The following is a 15637-nucleotide window of genomic DNA, read 5'->3' on the forward strand; positions in this document are numbered from 1 at the left end:
TGCAATAAAATGATGGCTGAATGCCAGTGACGTAAGGCATACTGAGCTGGCCACCTGGAAACTAGCGTCCTCCCGTCACTCAAAGCTCAGTATACCGAGACGGTATACTGAGATGCCGGGACGGATCACAACATTACTGTCTGGATCCACCCAGCTGCGTGAGTGACAGCTGGCTCTGCCTATTTAGAGGCAGCGCCAGCTGTACCCGCCCCCTCCCCCATCCGTTACACCAGTCAGTGCTGGAGGATCGGGGAGGGGGGAATCCATGCAGGGAGCCGTGAGTGACAGTCACGGCTCTCTGCAGGGACAGGATGAAGAAATGAGCAAGCGACGGTATGTGTTCGCTCACTTCCCAATCTATTGAGCCGACCTGTGACAGTTTCATTGTTACAGGTTGGCTAGAACTATGCATGAATGTAGACAAGATGTGGCTGCAAGAGAACAGAGATGAAACACAGGATTAAAGTAAAGATTAAATTAAAGTAAATAATTGTTTATTATACACAGTGCTTTAGTTATCTAAATGTAATTTCAGTAAGGGATTACTTCTACTTGTCTAAGGGGTAACTGACCAAACTACATTTTGTAGTTCTTCTAGGAGAGAAATTAGCAACATAGTTTACTCCTGGTCGAGAGACGGTATGAGTAATCTTGTGACAGATGTTCTACCCGATTGTCTAAAGATACAGAATTAATACAGTTTCTGCCTGCTTGTGGAAGAAATGACGACAGTTTTCCTCCCATCAGTGTATTGGAGTCATTGAGTTTTTTTGTTTTTTTGGGGGGGTGGCGTAGGCTGAGAATCATCAATTTGTGTAAACTGAACATTTTTAAAAACTTGGGTTATGGTCTATATAGGACTAAGTAACAGGAATTTTGCATTACAAGCACCATAAGGAAACTTCTACATTCTTTACCATTTTCCCCTGCCAGGGTGTGCAAGATTCCTGCACACATTTTAACTTTTTGACAGTTCAATAAATCACAGAAACTGGGCCAATTTACCTTTTCCCCCTCGTTGTATTCTGAACTAAATTTTGATGCATTTTGCACTACCTGTCAGACTTGACTGAATAGGACTCTAATGCTGAATATGGCATTGCGCATTGCTAAATACGTGTACATAACCTGATTTCACAACAATGTTTTGACATTTATGAAAAGTGAACAAGACGCTGGGCATGAATCATTTTTGGTAAAGCATGTCATTATTTGTAGTTAGTCTTACCTATCACATTCTGTTATAAAAGATTAGGGATGAGCTAAGTTTCAGAGTAAACACAGAAGGAAGCTCCTTCTGCTCTGTTCGATCAGCTCTTGGTGGGGAATTCCCTGTCTGCAGCTTGACATAAGCAAAGGGGCAGGATGCAGTGACGTCATTGACTTTATATATCCACATGCCTATATTTGGTAAATGGCATATATCTAATATAGGCTATGTGGCCATATAAGGTCAATGACATCAGCACCAGCATCCTGCCACTTTGCTTACATGCAAACTGCTAATTGGGTAGAAGTGCCCATGGCAATTTCTTTTTTTAGAGGACCATAGGTTCGGATCAGGTTTGGTCCGAACTGGAGCTCCTTCCTATAAAAGTCTTTACATTTTTTTTAAATGAACATTGCAACAACATGCAAAGTACAAATATACAGTAGCTCCCTATGTAAAAACACGGGGAACAAAATTACACCCTGGCTTCGTGTTGTTATCCAAACATTTAGCATCATAATGGGACAGCTGAGGTTCATAAATTCAGCAAAGATGCTCTGGGAATGCCGTTTTCAGCACCGATGGAGGGATTCTAAAAGCCAGGATTCAAGGTAATTAACATTTAACACAGTGTTTTTACATGGTAGGGTCTAACAAATAGGGGTACTATTTTAATGCAAGGTCCAATGTAAAGGGAACCTAGACACTTCATACTTTAATGAGAAGCCTCGTTAAACATTTTTTTAAAGAGGAACTTCACCCATATCTTTAAAATAACAAACACATCTTTAGAAATGTTTAGTGATGACAATCTACAAACAGCTGATTCTAGATAATTGTCGGCTTTGCATTTCTTTGCACACCTTATTTCTCTTTCCTTCCACAGTCTGAGAGTGGCCATTTTTACTAAGGGCAGGTTACTAGATCTCCCTTTATTTCCTGGAACTCTGGCACATGCAACTATGACATGTGACCATGCACATCATCTTAGTGGAGGGAAATGCCTTTCCCCTTAGATCTCATGATTACAGATGAGATTTCCTAGGATTGTTCTGCTGATGAAACCTTTCCAGGATGCAGTGCTTGGGCACATTCCAAAAGTGGGTTAAAGGGTAAAGGACCACTTTAACCCATGTCCACATTAGGTTCAATTTAAGCAGTTCTTAGTCAAAACCTAGGATTAGTATACATGAGCATGTAACTTTATGGTCCTAGGAATAGTACTAATCTATTACCAGAAAAACAACTCCACCTGCTTGAATGTAAGAGGGTGAAAAGAGTTAAGCAGCTCATAATCACTCTGCCTTTATTCTCATGATTTCATTAAGAAGAAACAAAAAAAACAAACAAAAGCAGTCAGATCCAGCTGTACTTCAGCCTCCCAGCCTCCACCAAAGGCTTACTGAGGAGGAACATGTCAAGGCCAGCAACCCAAACCAATCATTCTGAACATCTACCTCTGACCTGTGTTTGCTCATAACATCTGGCTTTCACTTTTCTATTTTGCACAATCAAACTGCACCATACCCTGCTGTACTGAAAAAATTTGATAGTTCCAGGTAATGCGATTGTATGATTTTTATACATTATATTCAGGACTAAAATGTTTTAATTTTTTTTAAACTGGTAGATAATATAGTTACAAATGGCACCCAGTGGGTGACAATCTCTAAGCAAGCACACTTGCCTTCTGAGCACTTAAATAACAGCTGCTGTTATAAAAACAGACCTGTAGGGAGATCAGATTACACACAATGCAAAATTATTTACCGGGTAAATAATTATTTACCGGGAGGAGGCACACACCCCACTTATTCTTTCCTAGGACAGTCAGGTGGACCCATGTGATTCCCTATGCTACACACAAGGTACATCTGATCATGCAGATCATATATTATACAATATAATTTTTTTGTCCAATGTATTTTAAAAATCCAGCATCAATGCACCCTACATTAACTGTAAAATACAGATTTTATATACAGCAGACAAAAGGTAATATGAAACATCCATTTATAAACTTCATTTCAAGAAAAAAAAATACATTTGGCCAACCCCCCCACAGCAAGCTTCTTCAGAAATGCAGAGCAAAACAAATGTTGTATACTGAACCCTAACTGGGATCCCTATTCTTATTAGTTGCCATGGTCTGCATTCTTCACTTTGCTTCAGTGGAAATACCCATATAATGTGCTTGGGGTATCTCAGGCATCCAGCCAATTTATCATCAAAAAACACAAATACTAGCAATAATGCTGCCCTTACAATGCGATTTGTTTTATAAAGGCACATTCAGAAAAAAAGAATATTAACAAATTAGCGTTTTGCCACTGGGGGCTAAAAAAAAAAAAATTATGTATATTCCTTATTCCCAGTACTTTGAGTGACTTACCATAACATGCTTTAATTTATGCTGATCAGCATTTACTTACTGCATGCTTGTTCTGAGTAAAGCTGGGTATCTACTAGTAATTTGTTTAAGTCCTCCTTCCATGCTAAACAGCGTTTAGTATATTATATTTTGACAGTTGACCCAGTCTGCTTTAACCACTTGAAGACCGGGGTGTTAAACACCCTTCCTGTCCAGTAAAAGTCAGTGCTGAGGTACTTTGACATTTATTCAGACATGCGATGGTATACTGAAATTAATTTTATATCATTTTTTTGGGGAAAGATAGAGCTTTCTTTTAGTGGTATTTAATCATCACTTTGGCTGTTACTTTAGAAAGAAAATACCAAACATTTTGAAAAAACTTTTCCCATATAATATAAAAATATAAAAGATGGGGTTGTGTCAGGTAAATAGATACCAAACATGTCAAGCCTTAAAATTGCGCATGTAAAAAAACAAACAAAAAAAAACGACTAAACCCAAAATTGTCCATCAGTTTAGTGTTAACACTGATTAATGTTCCTAAAATTATTGCTCTCAAGACGTTCAAAGTAATGTGTGGCGCCATAGTCATTCACTGTAGGAGCACTGGGCATTTACAGTAAATGGGGGTGAGAAACGTAAGTTTACACTCTACTTTATTGCCAACAAGACCCTTATGCGATAGCACAGATACAGGTCCTCTTTATGGAGACGGAGGGTTTATTAGACCTCTGTCACCTATGGACCCCAAAGAAGCTTGTTTTATCAGCTCCTCCAGCTATAGCAGCCAGAGAAATGACACCTAAATGGGAAGTGAAGTAACACATCACTTATGTCTAGTAATCAGGAGGGTTTTTCAATTGAAGTATGTCAAGGGGAGCTGGCAGACAGAGCCACTCACTAAGCGAATTTCAGCCATTTTACCAGGAACTGGATAAAATTCACTCAGTGAATAGCCAAACTTTAGAGAGTTGAAAGAAAACTGGGCAGCTAGCATTTCCAAAAAGTAAACAAGGACAGCTTCCTTATTTTTAACAGTACAGGTTTCCTTTAAAGCCAGAGTTCCCGATCCACCTCTGTGCAAAGAGATACAGGGATTATGGAGTATGTTTTTAATACACAGGAGGTAAAAAATATTTAATTAAAAAAAATAAATATAAAAAAATGAAAAAAAGTTTATAAAAAATAAATGAAAAAAAATTAAAAACATTTTCGTTCTCGGTATGAGATTTTTTTTGTTTCGGTTTTAAAATTTCCATTTCGGTACACCTCTAGTAATAAGTTAATAACACATTTGTTAATTTTAAATTGCGCCTTTTTGCCAAACTGTATAAAAGGCACACAAAACCTAAATAAGGAACTTTTGCTACAAAGCTATGTTGTGGTAAATCATGATCTGCAGTGCCGTTTGTGTGCTGTGTTGCAATAAAATGATGGCTGAATGCCAGTGACGTAAGGCATACTGAGCTGGCCACCTGGAAACTAGCGTCCTCCCGTCACTCAAAGCTCAGTATACCGAGACGGTATACTGAGATGCCGGGACGGATCACAACATTACTGTCTGGATCCACCCAGCTGCGTGAGTGACAGCTGGCTCTGCCTATTTAGAGGCAGCGCCAGCTGTACCCGCCCCCTCCCCCATCCGTTACACCAGTCAGTGCTGGAGGATCGGGGAGGGGGGAATCCATGCAGGGAGCCGTGAGTGACAGTCACGGCTCTCTGCAGGGACAGGATGAAGAAATGAGCAAGCGACGGTATGTGTTCGCTCACTTCCCAATCTATTGAGCCGACCTGTGACAGTTTCATTGTTACAGGTTGGCTAGAACTATGCATGAATGTAGACAAGATGTGGCTGCAAGAGAACAGAGATGAAACACAGGATTAAAGTAAAGATTAAATTAAAGTAAATAATTGTTTATTATACACAGTGCTTTAGTTATCTAAATGTAATTTCAGTAAGGGATTACTTCTACTTGTCTAAGGGGTAACTGACCAAACTACATTTTGTAGTTCTTCTAGGAGAGAAATTAGCAACATAGTTTACTCCTGGTCGAGAGACGGTATGAGTAATCTTGTGACAGATGTTCTACCCGATTGTCTAAAGATACAGAATTAATACAGTTTCTGCCTGCTTGTGGAAGAAATGACGACAGTTTTCCTCCCATCAGTGTATTGGAGTCATTGAGTTTTTTTGTTTTTTTGGGGGGGTGGCGTAGGCTGAGAATCATCAATTTGTGTAAACTGAACATTTTTAAAAACTTGGGTTATGGTCTATATAGGACTAAGTAACAGGAATTTTGCATTACAAGCACCATAAGGAAACTTCTACATTCTTTACCATTTTCCCCTGCCAGGGTGTGCAAGATTCCTGCACACATTTTAACTTTTTGACAGTTCAATAAATCACAGAAACTGGGCCAATTTACCTTTTCCCCCTCGTTGTATTCTGAACTAAATTTTGATGCATTTTGCACTACCTGTCAGACTTGACTGAATAGGACTCTAATGCTGAATATGGCATTGCGCATTGCTAAATACGTGTACATAACCTGATTTCACAACAATGTTTTGACATTTATGAAAAGTGAACAAGACGCTGGGCATGAATCATTTTTGGTAAAGCATGTCATTATTTGTAGTTAGTCTTACCTATCACATTCTGTTATAAAAGATTAGGGATGAGCTAAGTTTCAGAGTAAACACAGAAGGAAGCTCCTTCTGCTCTGTTCGATCAGCTCTTGGTGGGGAATTCCCTGTCTGCAGCTTGACATAAGCAAAGGGGCAGGATGCAGTGACGTCATTGACTTTATATATCCACATGCCTATATTTGGTAAATGGCATATATCTAATATAGGCTATGTGGCCATATAAGGTCAATGACATCAGCACCAGCATCCTGCCACTTTGCTTACATGCAAACTGCTAATTGGGTAGAAGTGCCCATGGCAATTTCTTTTTTTAGAGGACCATAGGTTCGGATCAGGTTTGGTCCGAACTGGAGCTCCTTCCTATAAAAGTCTTTACATTTTTTTTAAATGAACATTGCAACAACATGCAAAGTACAAATATACAGTAGCTCCCTATGTAAAAACACGGGGAACAAAATTACACCCTGGCTTCGTGTTGTTATCCAAACATTTAGCATCATAATGGGACAGCTGAGGTTCATAAATTCAGCAAAGATGCTCTGGGAATGCCGTTTTCAGCACCGATGGAGGGATTCTAAAAGCCAGGATTCAAGGTAATTAACATTTAACACAGTGTTTTTACATGGTAGGGTCTAACAAATAGGGGTACTATTTTAATGCAAGGTCCAATGTAAAGGGAACCTAGACACTTCATACTTTAATGAGAAGCCTCGTTAAACATTTTTTTAAAGAGGAACTTCACCCATATCTTTAAAATAACAAACACATCTTTAGAAATGTTTAGTGATGACAATCTACAAACAGCTGATTCTAGATAATTGTCGGCTTTGCATTTCTTTGCACACCTTATTTCTCTTTCCTTCCACAGTCTGAGAGTGGCCATTTTTACTAAGGGCAGGTTACTAGATCTCCCTTTATTTCCTGGAACTCTGGCACATGCAACTATGACATGTGACCATGCACATCATCTTAGTGGAGGGAAATGCCTTTCCCCTTAGATCTCATGATTACAGATGAGATTTCCTAGGATTGTTCTGCTGATGAAACCTTTCCAGGATGCAGTGCTTGGGCACATTCCAAAAGTGGGTTAAAGGGTAAAGGACCACTTTAACCCATGTCCACATTAGGTTCAATTTAAGCAGTTCTTAGTCAAAACCTAGGATTAGTATACATGAGCATGTAACTTTATGGTCCTAGGAATAGTACTAATCTATTACCAGAAAAACAACTCCACCTGCTTGAATGTAAGAGGGTGAAAAGAGTTAAGCAGCTCATAATCACTCTGCCTTTATTCTCATGATTTCATTAAGAAGAAACAAAAAAAACAAACAAAAGCAGTCAGATCCAGCTGTACTTCAGCCTCCCAGCCTCCACCAAAGGCTTACTGAGGAGGAACATGTCAAGGCCAGCAACCCAAACCAATCATTCTGAACATCTACCTCTGACCTGTGTTTGCTCATAACATCTGGCTTTCACTTTTCTATTTTGCACAATCAAACTGCACCATACCCTGCTGTACTGAAAAAATTTGATAGTTCCAGGTAATGCGATTGTATGATTTTTATACATTATATTCAGGACTAAAATGTTTTAATTTTTTTTAAACTGGTAGATAATATAGTTACAAATGGCACCCAGTGGGTGACAATCTCTAAGCAAGCACACTTGCCTTCTGAGCACTTAAATAACAGCTGCTGTTATAAAAACAGACCTGTAGGGAGATCAGATTACACACAATGCAAAATTATTTACCGGGTAAATAATTATTTACCGGGAGGAGGCACACACCCCACTTATTCTTTCCTAGGACAGTCAGGTGGACCCATGTGATTCCCTATGCTACACACAAGGTACATCTGATCATGCAGATCATATATTATACAATATAATTTTTTTGTCCAATGTATTTTAAAAATCCAGCATCAATGCACCCTACATTAACTGTAAAATACAGATTTTATATACAGCAGACAAAAGGTAATATGAAACATCCATTTATAAACTTCATTTCAAGAAAAAAAAATACATTTGGCCAACCCCCCCACAGCAAGCTTCTTCAGAAATGCAGAGCAAAACAAATGTTGTATACTGAACCCTAACTGGGATCCCTATTCTTATTAGTTGCCATGGTCTGCATTCTTCACTTTGCTTCAGTGGAAATACCCATATAATGTGCTTGGGGTATCTCAGGCATCCAGCCAATTTATCATCAAAAAACACAAATACTAGCAATAATGCTGCCCTTACAATGCGATTTGTTTTATAAAGGCACATTCAGAAAAAAAGAATATTAACAAATTAGCGTTTTGCCACTGGGGGCTAAAAAAAAAAAAATTATGTATATTCCTTATTCCCAGTACTTTGAGTGACTTACCATAACATGCTTTAATTTATGCTGATCAGCATTTACTTACTGCATGCTTGTTCTGAGTAAAGCTGGGTATCTACTAGTAATTTGTTTAAGTCCTCCTTCCATGCTAAACAGCGTTTAGTATATTATATTTTGACAGTTGACCCAGTCTGCTTTAACCACTTGAAGACCGGGGTGTTAAACACCCTTCCTGTCCAGTAAAAGTCAGTGCTGAGGTACTTTGACATTTATTCAGACATGCGATGGTATACTGAAATTAATTTTATATCATTTTTTTGGGGAAAGATAGAGCTTTCTTTTAGTGGTATTTAATCATCACTTTGGCTGTTACTTTAGAAAGAAAATACCAAACATTTTGAAAAAACTTTTCCCATATAATATAAAAATATAAAAGATGGGGTTGTGTCAGGTAAATAGATACCAAACATGTCAAGCCTTAAAATTGCGCATGTAAAAAAACAAACAAAAAAAAACGACTAAACCCAAAATTGTCCATCAGTTTAGTGTTAACACTGATTAATGTTCCTAAAATTATTGCTCTCAAGACGTTCAAAGTAATGTGTGGCGCCATAGTCATTCACTGTAGGAGCACTGGGCATTTACAGTAAATGGGGGTGAGAAACGTAAGTTTACACTCTACTTTATTGCCAACAAGACCCTTATGCGATAGCACAGATACAGGTCCTCTTTATGGAGACGGAGGGTTTATTAGACCTCTGTCACCTATGGACCCCAAAGAAGCTTGTTTTATCAGCTCCTCCAGCTATAGCAGCCAGAGAAATGACACCTAAATGGGAAGTGAAGTAACACATCACTTATGTCTAGTAATCAGGAGGGTTTTTCAATTGAAGTATGTCAAGGGGAGCTGGCAGACAGAGCCACTCACTAAGCGAATTTCAGCCATTTTACCAGGAACTGGATAAAATTCACTCAGTGAATAGCCAAACTTTAGAGAGTTGAAAGAAAACTGGGCAGCTAGCATTTCCAAAAAGTAAACAAGGACAGCTTCCTTATTTTTAACAGTACAGGTTTCCTTTAAAGCCAGAGTTCCCGATCCACCTCTGTGCAAAGAGATACAGGGATTATGGAGTATGTTTTTAATACACAGGCAATCAAAGGATACCTGCCATATCTACTTATGTATGCAGTTTATAGTTCTGGCCTACATTGCATTTTTAAACTGCAGAGCATTCATCACATTCCTTAAAGGCGACAATAAAATATGGAATTTCAGTATCACCATTATAAGCACACAACCAAGCGCAAGAGTATGCTTGCACAATTAGATACCAGTCAGTCAGGTTTTATAGTTATATATGGTGGAAGTTTGCAAATAGCCAGGAGGAAAAAAAAAAAAAAGTTTAAAAAAAAAGGCGTATTTTTCTGAGTGCAATAGTGCCTAGTGAAAGCTAAAAATCATAGCAGTAAGCCTCAGTAGCTAGCAACAAGATGACATAATATAGGGTTTTTTCTATTTAAACGTTGGGATTTTGGTTAAGCCTTTCCTAGAATCATTTACTCTATTTGTTTTGTGTAAACAAGATCTGCCATAAAGTGCCTTGGTGAATGACTAGGATATATTGCTTTGCAAATGAGTTCCCTCTCACACACAACACTTGTCTATACCATATCCAGGTGTCATTTGCATACAAAGGGTCAGTAAAAACAAAGTCTTTGCTTCCTTTAACATAAATAAATAAAACCTATTCACAAATTTGTATGTAAACAGTCACACACCTCTGCAAAAACACATTGCCATCTACCGTTTTTAATTAAAAAAGTGCTTACTCTGCCCCTTTCTGGGTTATAAATAGGATGTCAGCCAGGTATGCATCTAAAAATCACGATATTTTGATCAGCGCCAAGAAAATGTCAATGTATTCACAGTATCGAATGACTTCCATCAATAAAACAGAGCAAAGTGCACCACTCATAGAAGACAGGTTCTAGCTTGTAATTGACTGCCATTTACCATTTATAGTTAAAAAGGTGTTACACTGACCGTTTCTGGGTTAATAAGATGTCAGACAGGTATGCATCTGAATATTCCCTTTTGTGAGGCAACATTTGGATAAGCTCCAGGAAATGTCTATGTATTTAGTGGATCAGTAAAACAGTGCAAGGGTTAAAGTGCAATACTCACAGGAGACCAGTTCTAGCTTGTAATGGGCTGACTTTAGAAAAGTGAATCCTAGTTTGTTACCATGCGTTACTATACTTTGTTAAAGCTTAGCCAGTTGACATCCGCGGTGTTAAACCCCTTTCCCATCCAGGCTATTTTTCAATGCAAAAAGCAGTCAGTATTTCTGCTTTAAAAGCTTGAAGCTTGTTTAATTGCAATCAACTAAGGTAAATATTTTTATCAATTCCAGACAGTATTTCCATGTATATTTATATTGATTAGTGTGGCATAGCGGGCTTTATTTTTCTGCAAGTTTACCAGCCTGCTCATACCAGACTGAGTATTCAATCAACAGCACAAGTAACAGTGAAAACAAAAAACAGCCAATCACATTTCACTTTACTGAAGTGAGACCAACACTAAATGGATTATGATTGTTTGCTGAGGGTACTGCAGTTTGTGCTTTTCCATTTGTGCTATTTTACTGAATAAGTACACACGGATTGATTTAGTAACTGCTACATCAAAAGGCAAACTTGGGTACATAACCCCAAAGGTATACTGCCTGAAAACATTACAGCTTCTATTTTACAGCTATAGTCATGTCCCTGTAGGCTGGCTTTACACCTTTGGGTTGGAGGAATGTGCTGTGGAACCCCAACACACAAAAGTAGACCTAAACACACCAGATGTGAATGCCCCGCGCATTATAGTGCTCTGCATTGTGAAAAAAGTGCAGGTGCTTTGTGTGAATGGGCTGCCTTAATGCAACATGAAAAAGCAGCATGAACAAATATCCAGAGCACAACATTCAAACCTTTGTTCCACAACAAGTCAGAATGTGGAAGGGCAATGCCACACCAACTTTATGAAGCGTATTTGCTACCAAATTCATATTATTGTGCCAGTATGTGATCTTGAAGAATCCACTGTGGAGGAAATGTAGACACTGAATTGACAGTCCATGAATACATTTGTCAACACAACCAGCAAAACCACAGATCTTAGTCCTGATTTGCAGTATTGTATTAAATTTAAAATGTGGAATTAGAACTTTTCAATTACCCCCACAAGCAGAAAATAAATGTAGCATATGGTTATCAAATAAATTCATACACAGCACCACAAAGAGAAAAAAGCAAATTCCAGTTTCTGCATACTTCTAAACGCAAAAAATCACACTCCCGACAAACCCAACATCTTGGAAGGAACATTATTAGCTGGGAAAACCTAACCCAACAGTCATACTCGCTCATTCCCATCCAGATCAATAAGCAGGGAGCATCTCCTGCTGTATAAAAAATATCCATAGACACTGTTGCCATTTAATGCCTTAAGCTGGCCACACACTACATTCAGACAGTATAAACTTAGATTCCATGAAAAACCATGTAGTGCGATCAAACGTTAAACCATTGTTAGTAAATCGAAAATGCACCTTTCAATCTGATTGCAACATTCACGAACAGCTGAGATGCCCATAGAGCGGTACGATCTTACCATCTCCCAATATCTGTGAATGGTATTGGTTTGGTACACTTAGCAGTAATGGAGAGAGTACAAAGAAGGAAAGCAGGCACAAATATCTTCCAGCACCAAGTAAAGCTAGAGCAATCAGATAGAACTTCCAAAACTAATCTAATCACCATTTCTCAGGCAACTCATGAATAGAAGCATCTGCTCATCCCCCTTATTCATCCCCCTTATGAATATAACCACAACAGCTGGTTAGGACAGTGCTTTTCCCGTGTCTATGGATACCTTTTAAATAGCAGGTGAATGGGCAACCACAATACAACTGTTTGTAGCACATTAAACCCAAGTGTCAGGCACTCAGTAAATCTGTAGAGAAATAGGGGGCTCTCATTTACCATTTTCCAAAATTGCTGGTTGCCTGGCTGTTAGGTTAGTGTCATCCTAAAAGCAACAAACCTAGAACACTACACAGCTCAAAAATGTCAGAAAAGTCACAAGTCCTAGTCTGCATATTTGTTCCAGGTCAAAGGACTCCAGGTATTAAACCAAGAAGGGTTAGTATTAGTCAGGCAACTAGCAATTTCAGAAGGTGGTAAATCACAGCCTCTGTGCTCCTTTATAGACAGGCTTGGGGAAGGAGTATGCAGTGAGCAAATGGAGGTCACACCCAGAGAGCAGTGGGCCAACATAAGATAGTGGTTTATGACTCAATGAGACTAACAGCTGGATTAAATAAATGTGTGCGCAGCCATTGCCACCCTCCTGAAAATGATAGATGCTTGGCTTTGTCAGACTTCAGTAGTTATCAGTTACAGACCTGGAACAAGCATACAGTAAATGTGTGTCAGACAAAATGCCAGAACTACTCCCATCTTTCTGGGTCAGGGATTAAGACAGCATTGAGGTGCAACCAGCACAATGACTGCCAAGGAAGCATTTAAAAAAAAATAATTTTGGGAGGGGAGGGCCAGCAACAGCAGCCTCCAATAAGCACTGATGACAATCACTTTAAGCAATCACCCTCATGTACATATGCTGCTTAAGAGTTCCTGAAAACCATGTTTTCCCTAAGGCGGTTTAAAAAAAAAAAAATCCAAACTAGATTAGTGTACTTTGCAGCTCTTTATTGACATTGGCAAATTAAAATAGAATAACTTAACAAGTATTTTCTCAAAAAAATCTTTGTACAAAAATACTGTCAAAATTTCCTAAAAAGCTTTTAAACACAGTAGTATTTTTCCATGAACTAAATTAACTAGATTAGCACAGTGTCAAACATTTTTGGGGAAATGCAGTTGTGAAATGTTTTACACTGATTACATTCCACCCTTACTGTTTTTCTGTACATGGGTGAAACTCTGATAATTAGGAGGGGGAAGGAAGAAAACAATAAAAATAAAAAATATTCAGTTATACCAGTAGGACTTTCTGATCTGCCAAAGCATGGCCCCTGTTAAAACTTCCAGTTACAAAAATAACACAAAAAAGTGCACAGCAATGCATAGATTAAATGAAGCAAGATGGCAGCATTAGTGCAGTAACAATCCTGCCATTAAGGATCATGCAACCATCAGCTCGATCTCACGTTGATACAGTCCAGCAAAACAAACTGAAAATGGACTTAAGTCTAAAACACCATAAAATGGCTGACTTAGACAGGAGACAAATAGAAACTGCTGAAACACACTATTGCAGGAAAAAAGTGTCTCAAACAAGGCAGTAGGGAAAATAAATTGGGAATCACTAACAGCTTACTCTGTTCGGCTGTTGTTTGCAAACAAAGTCTGTCATAAAATCAAATTCATTCTGTCCGAGCCATAACTCAGGTAGTTCTTTAATACGATCCAAACCCATTTCTATCACCAAGGACATTAGAACTTCCTCATCTATAAAGTCTGTGTCTATGACACTAGGAGGCAGCATCGCTGCAGGGACATGGCTGACTGAAGGAGGCATACCAGAGCTGTGCTTTGGATTGCAGTCTCTGAAATGCTGGCTTGTCCCATTTATCTGATGATTTGCAGGATGCAAGTCCGGCATATAGTGGTTATGTTGATACGGATGATGCGTAAAATATTGATTGTTCAGTTTCTGAAGCTGCATGCTAGCAGTAAGCTGAGCTGCTTGACTTGAAACAGAGGGTCCCATGAATTGTGAACTGTTAAATCTTGCCGTCTGTGCCATGCTGCCATTAGGATGCCCTCCATTTACATTCCCAGCCACCATTGCGTGCCTGATACTGTTATTAGAGTTTAGATTTCCTGCACCATAGTGCATGTGTTCCCCCATTAGGCTGTTAAAGGTGTGCTGCTGCTGTTGCTGCTGCTGTTGCTGGTGGTGATGAGGGTTGGGGAACTGACCCATACCCATCCGATGAGCAGGGTGGTGGTGAAGACCATTTGTTCCATCTGGAAACCGGCCATGATTCATTGCCATTAAATGGTCTGCCATTGCACACCTGAAAAGAGTACATAAATGTTAGTTCTGTAGACCATACACTAAACAATGTAAATCTATACAAGGCATCCTAGAAACCATCACTTTATGCAACGATAGATTAAGCCATTGCAGCAAATGGCACTTCTGCATAAAACATGCACACGTAACAGAGCAATACTATGCATTTATATTTATCTTAAAGATCCCCTTGGTCATCTGAGCCAATTTCCTGCATTCTGTAGCCAAACGCGTCTGCTGCTACTATTACGTACAAATTGCAATCCTTAAATGCCCTTTAAAAATTTACAAAATCCTCCGAAAATCATTTGCTCACATGATGGGATTAAACCAGCCAAGCTCAGCCCCATGACGTATGGTTATAACAATGTCATCGACACATTGCATTTTCTAAACACTGTTATACATTCACAGCAATACATTAAGTACCTGTAATCTTCTGCAGCTACACCAGCCCCTTAAACACTGCCATTAAATTGGATTGAGCAGTCTTTAAACCGCACCGATCAGTGACTTCAGGAGTAACAAGACAACAAAAGCTCTGGAGTAATGTGTGCACATATCACAACATTTGTGTAAACGGATATATCATAATAAAGAGAGTCATTGTCTCAAACTTCAGCCATACATGACAAATTATACAAAAAAAAGAGAGCTGCCTCTATACATACCGACTGGAGAGCAGGAACCAAGGAAGAAGGCAGTTAACAAGGGTCTCAGGCAACAATGCAAACAAAGGTACTACATAATGTGCCCATATGCTGGGTGCAGCAGCCTAGGTGGGATTATTTAAAGGGGGTTCATACAAACACTTATAAACAAGTAATGCAGAAACACCAATAAACCTGATCTGTACTATAAACCAACAATCAAAAAGGCAGCCATAAAGGAGGGGGTGGGGGATGACACAGACCCCTCCAATGACCCAAACACTGTACATAAACTGCTTACTTTGATAACTTACTGATCCAACAATCC

At 38.9% G+C, this 15637-nt stretch overlaps 1 protein-coding gene and 1 long non-coding RNA gene across 2 annotated transcripts in view; both read right to left on the reverse strand.

Moving 5' to 3' along the window:
- Nucleotides 1-13308: 13308 nt before the first annotated feature.
- LOC108797358 overlaps nt 13309-15637 on the reverse strand; it is a 20687-nt gene continuing 18358 nt past the window's right edge. Inside the window, exon 3 of the long non-coding RNA XR_001941880.1 lies at nt 13309-13945. This is a non-coding gene — a long non-coding RNA (uncharacterized LOC108797358). The remainder of the gene's footprint in view (nt 13946-15637) is intronic.
- CITED2 (Cbp/p300 interacting transactivator with Glu/Asp rich carboxy-terminal domain 2) overlaps nt 13946-15637 on the reverse strand; it is a 2156-nt gene continuing 464 nt past the window's right edge. Inside the window, exon 2 of the mRNA XM_018568943.1 lies at nt 13946-14660. Within this exon, the coding sequence (XP_018424445.1) occupies nt 13946-14653 (708 nt within the window). The 5' untranslated portion in view covers nt 14654-14660. The remainder of the gene's footprint in view (nt 14661-15637) is intronic.

The sequence above is a fragment of the Nanorana parkeri genome, unplaced genomic scaffold, assembly GCF_000935625.1.
Source record: "Nanorana parkeri isolate BGI_ZX_2015 unplaced genomic scaffold, ASM93562v1 scaffold1263, whole genome shotgun sequence".
Taxonomy (NCBI): Eukaryota; Metazoa; Chordata; class Amphibia; order Anura; family Dicroglossidae; genus Nanorana; species Nanorana parkeri.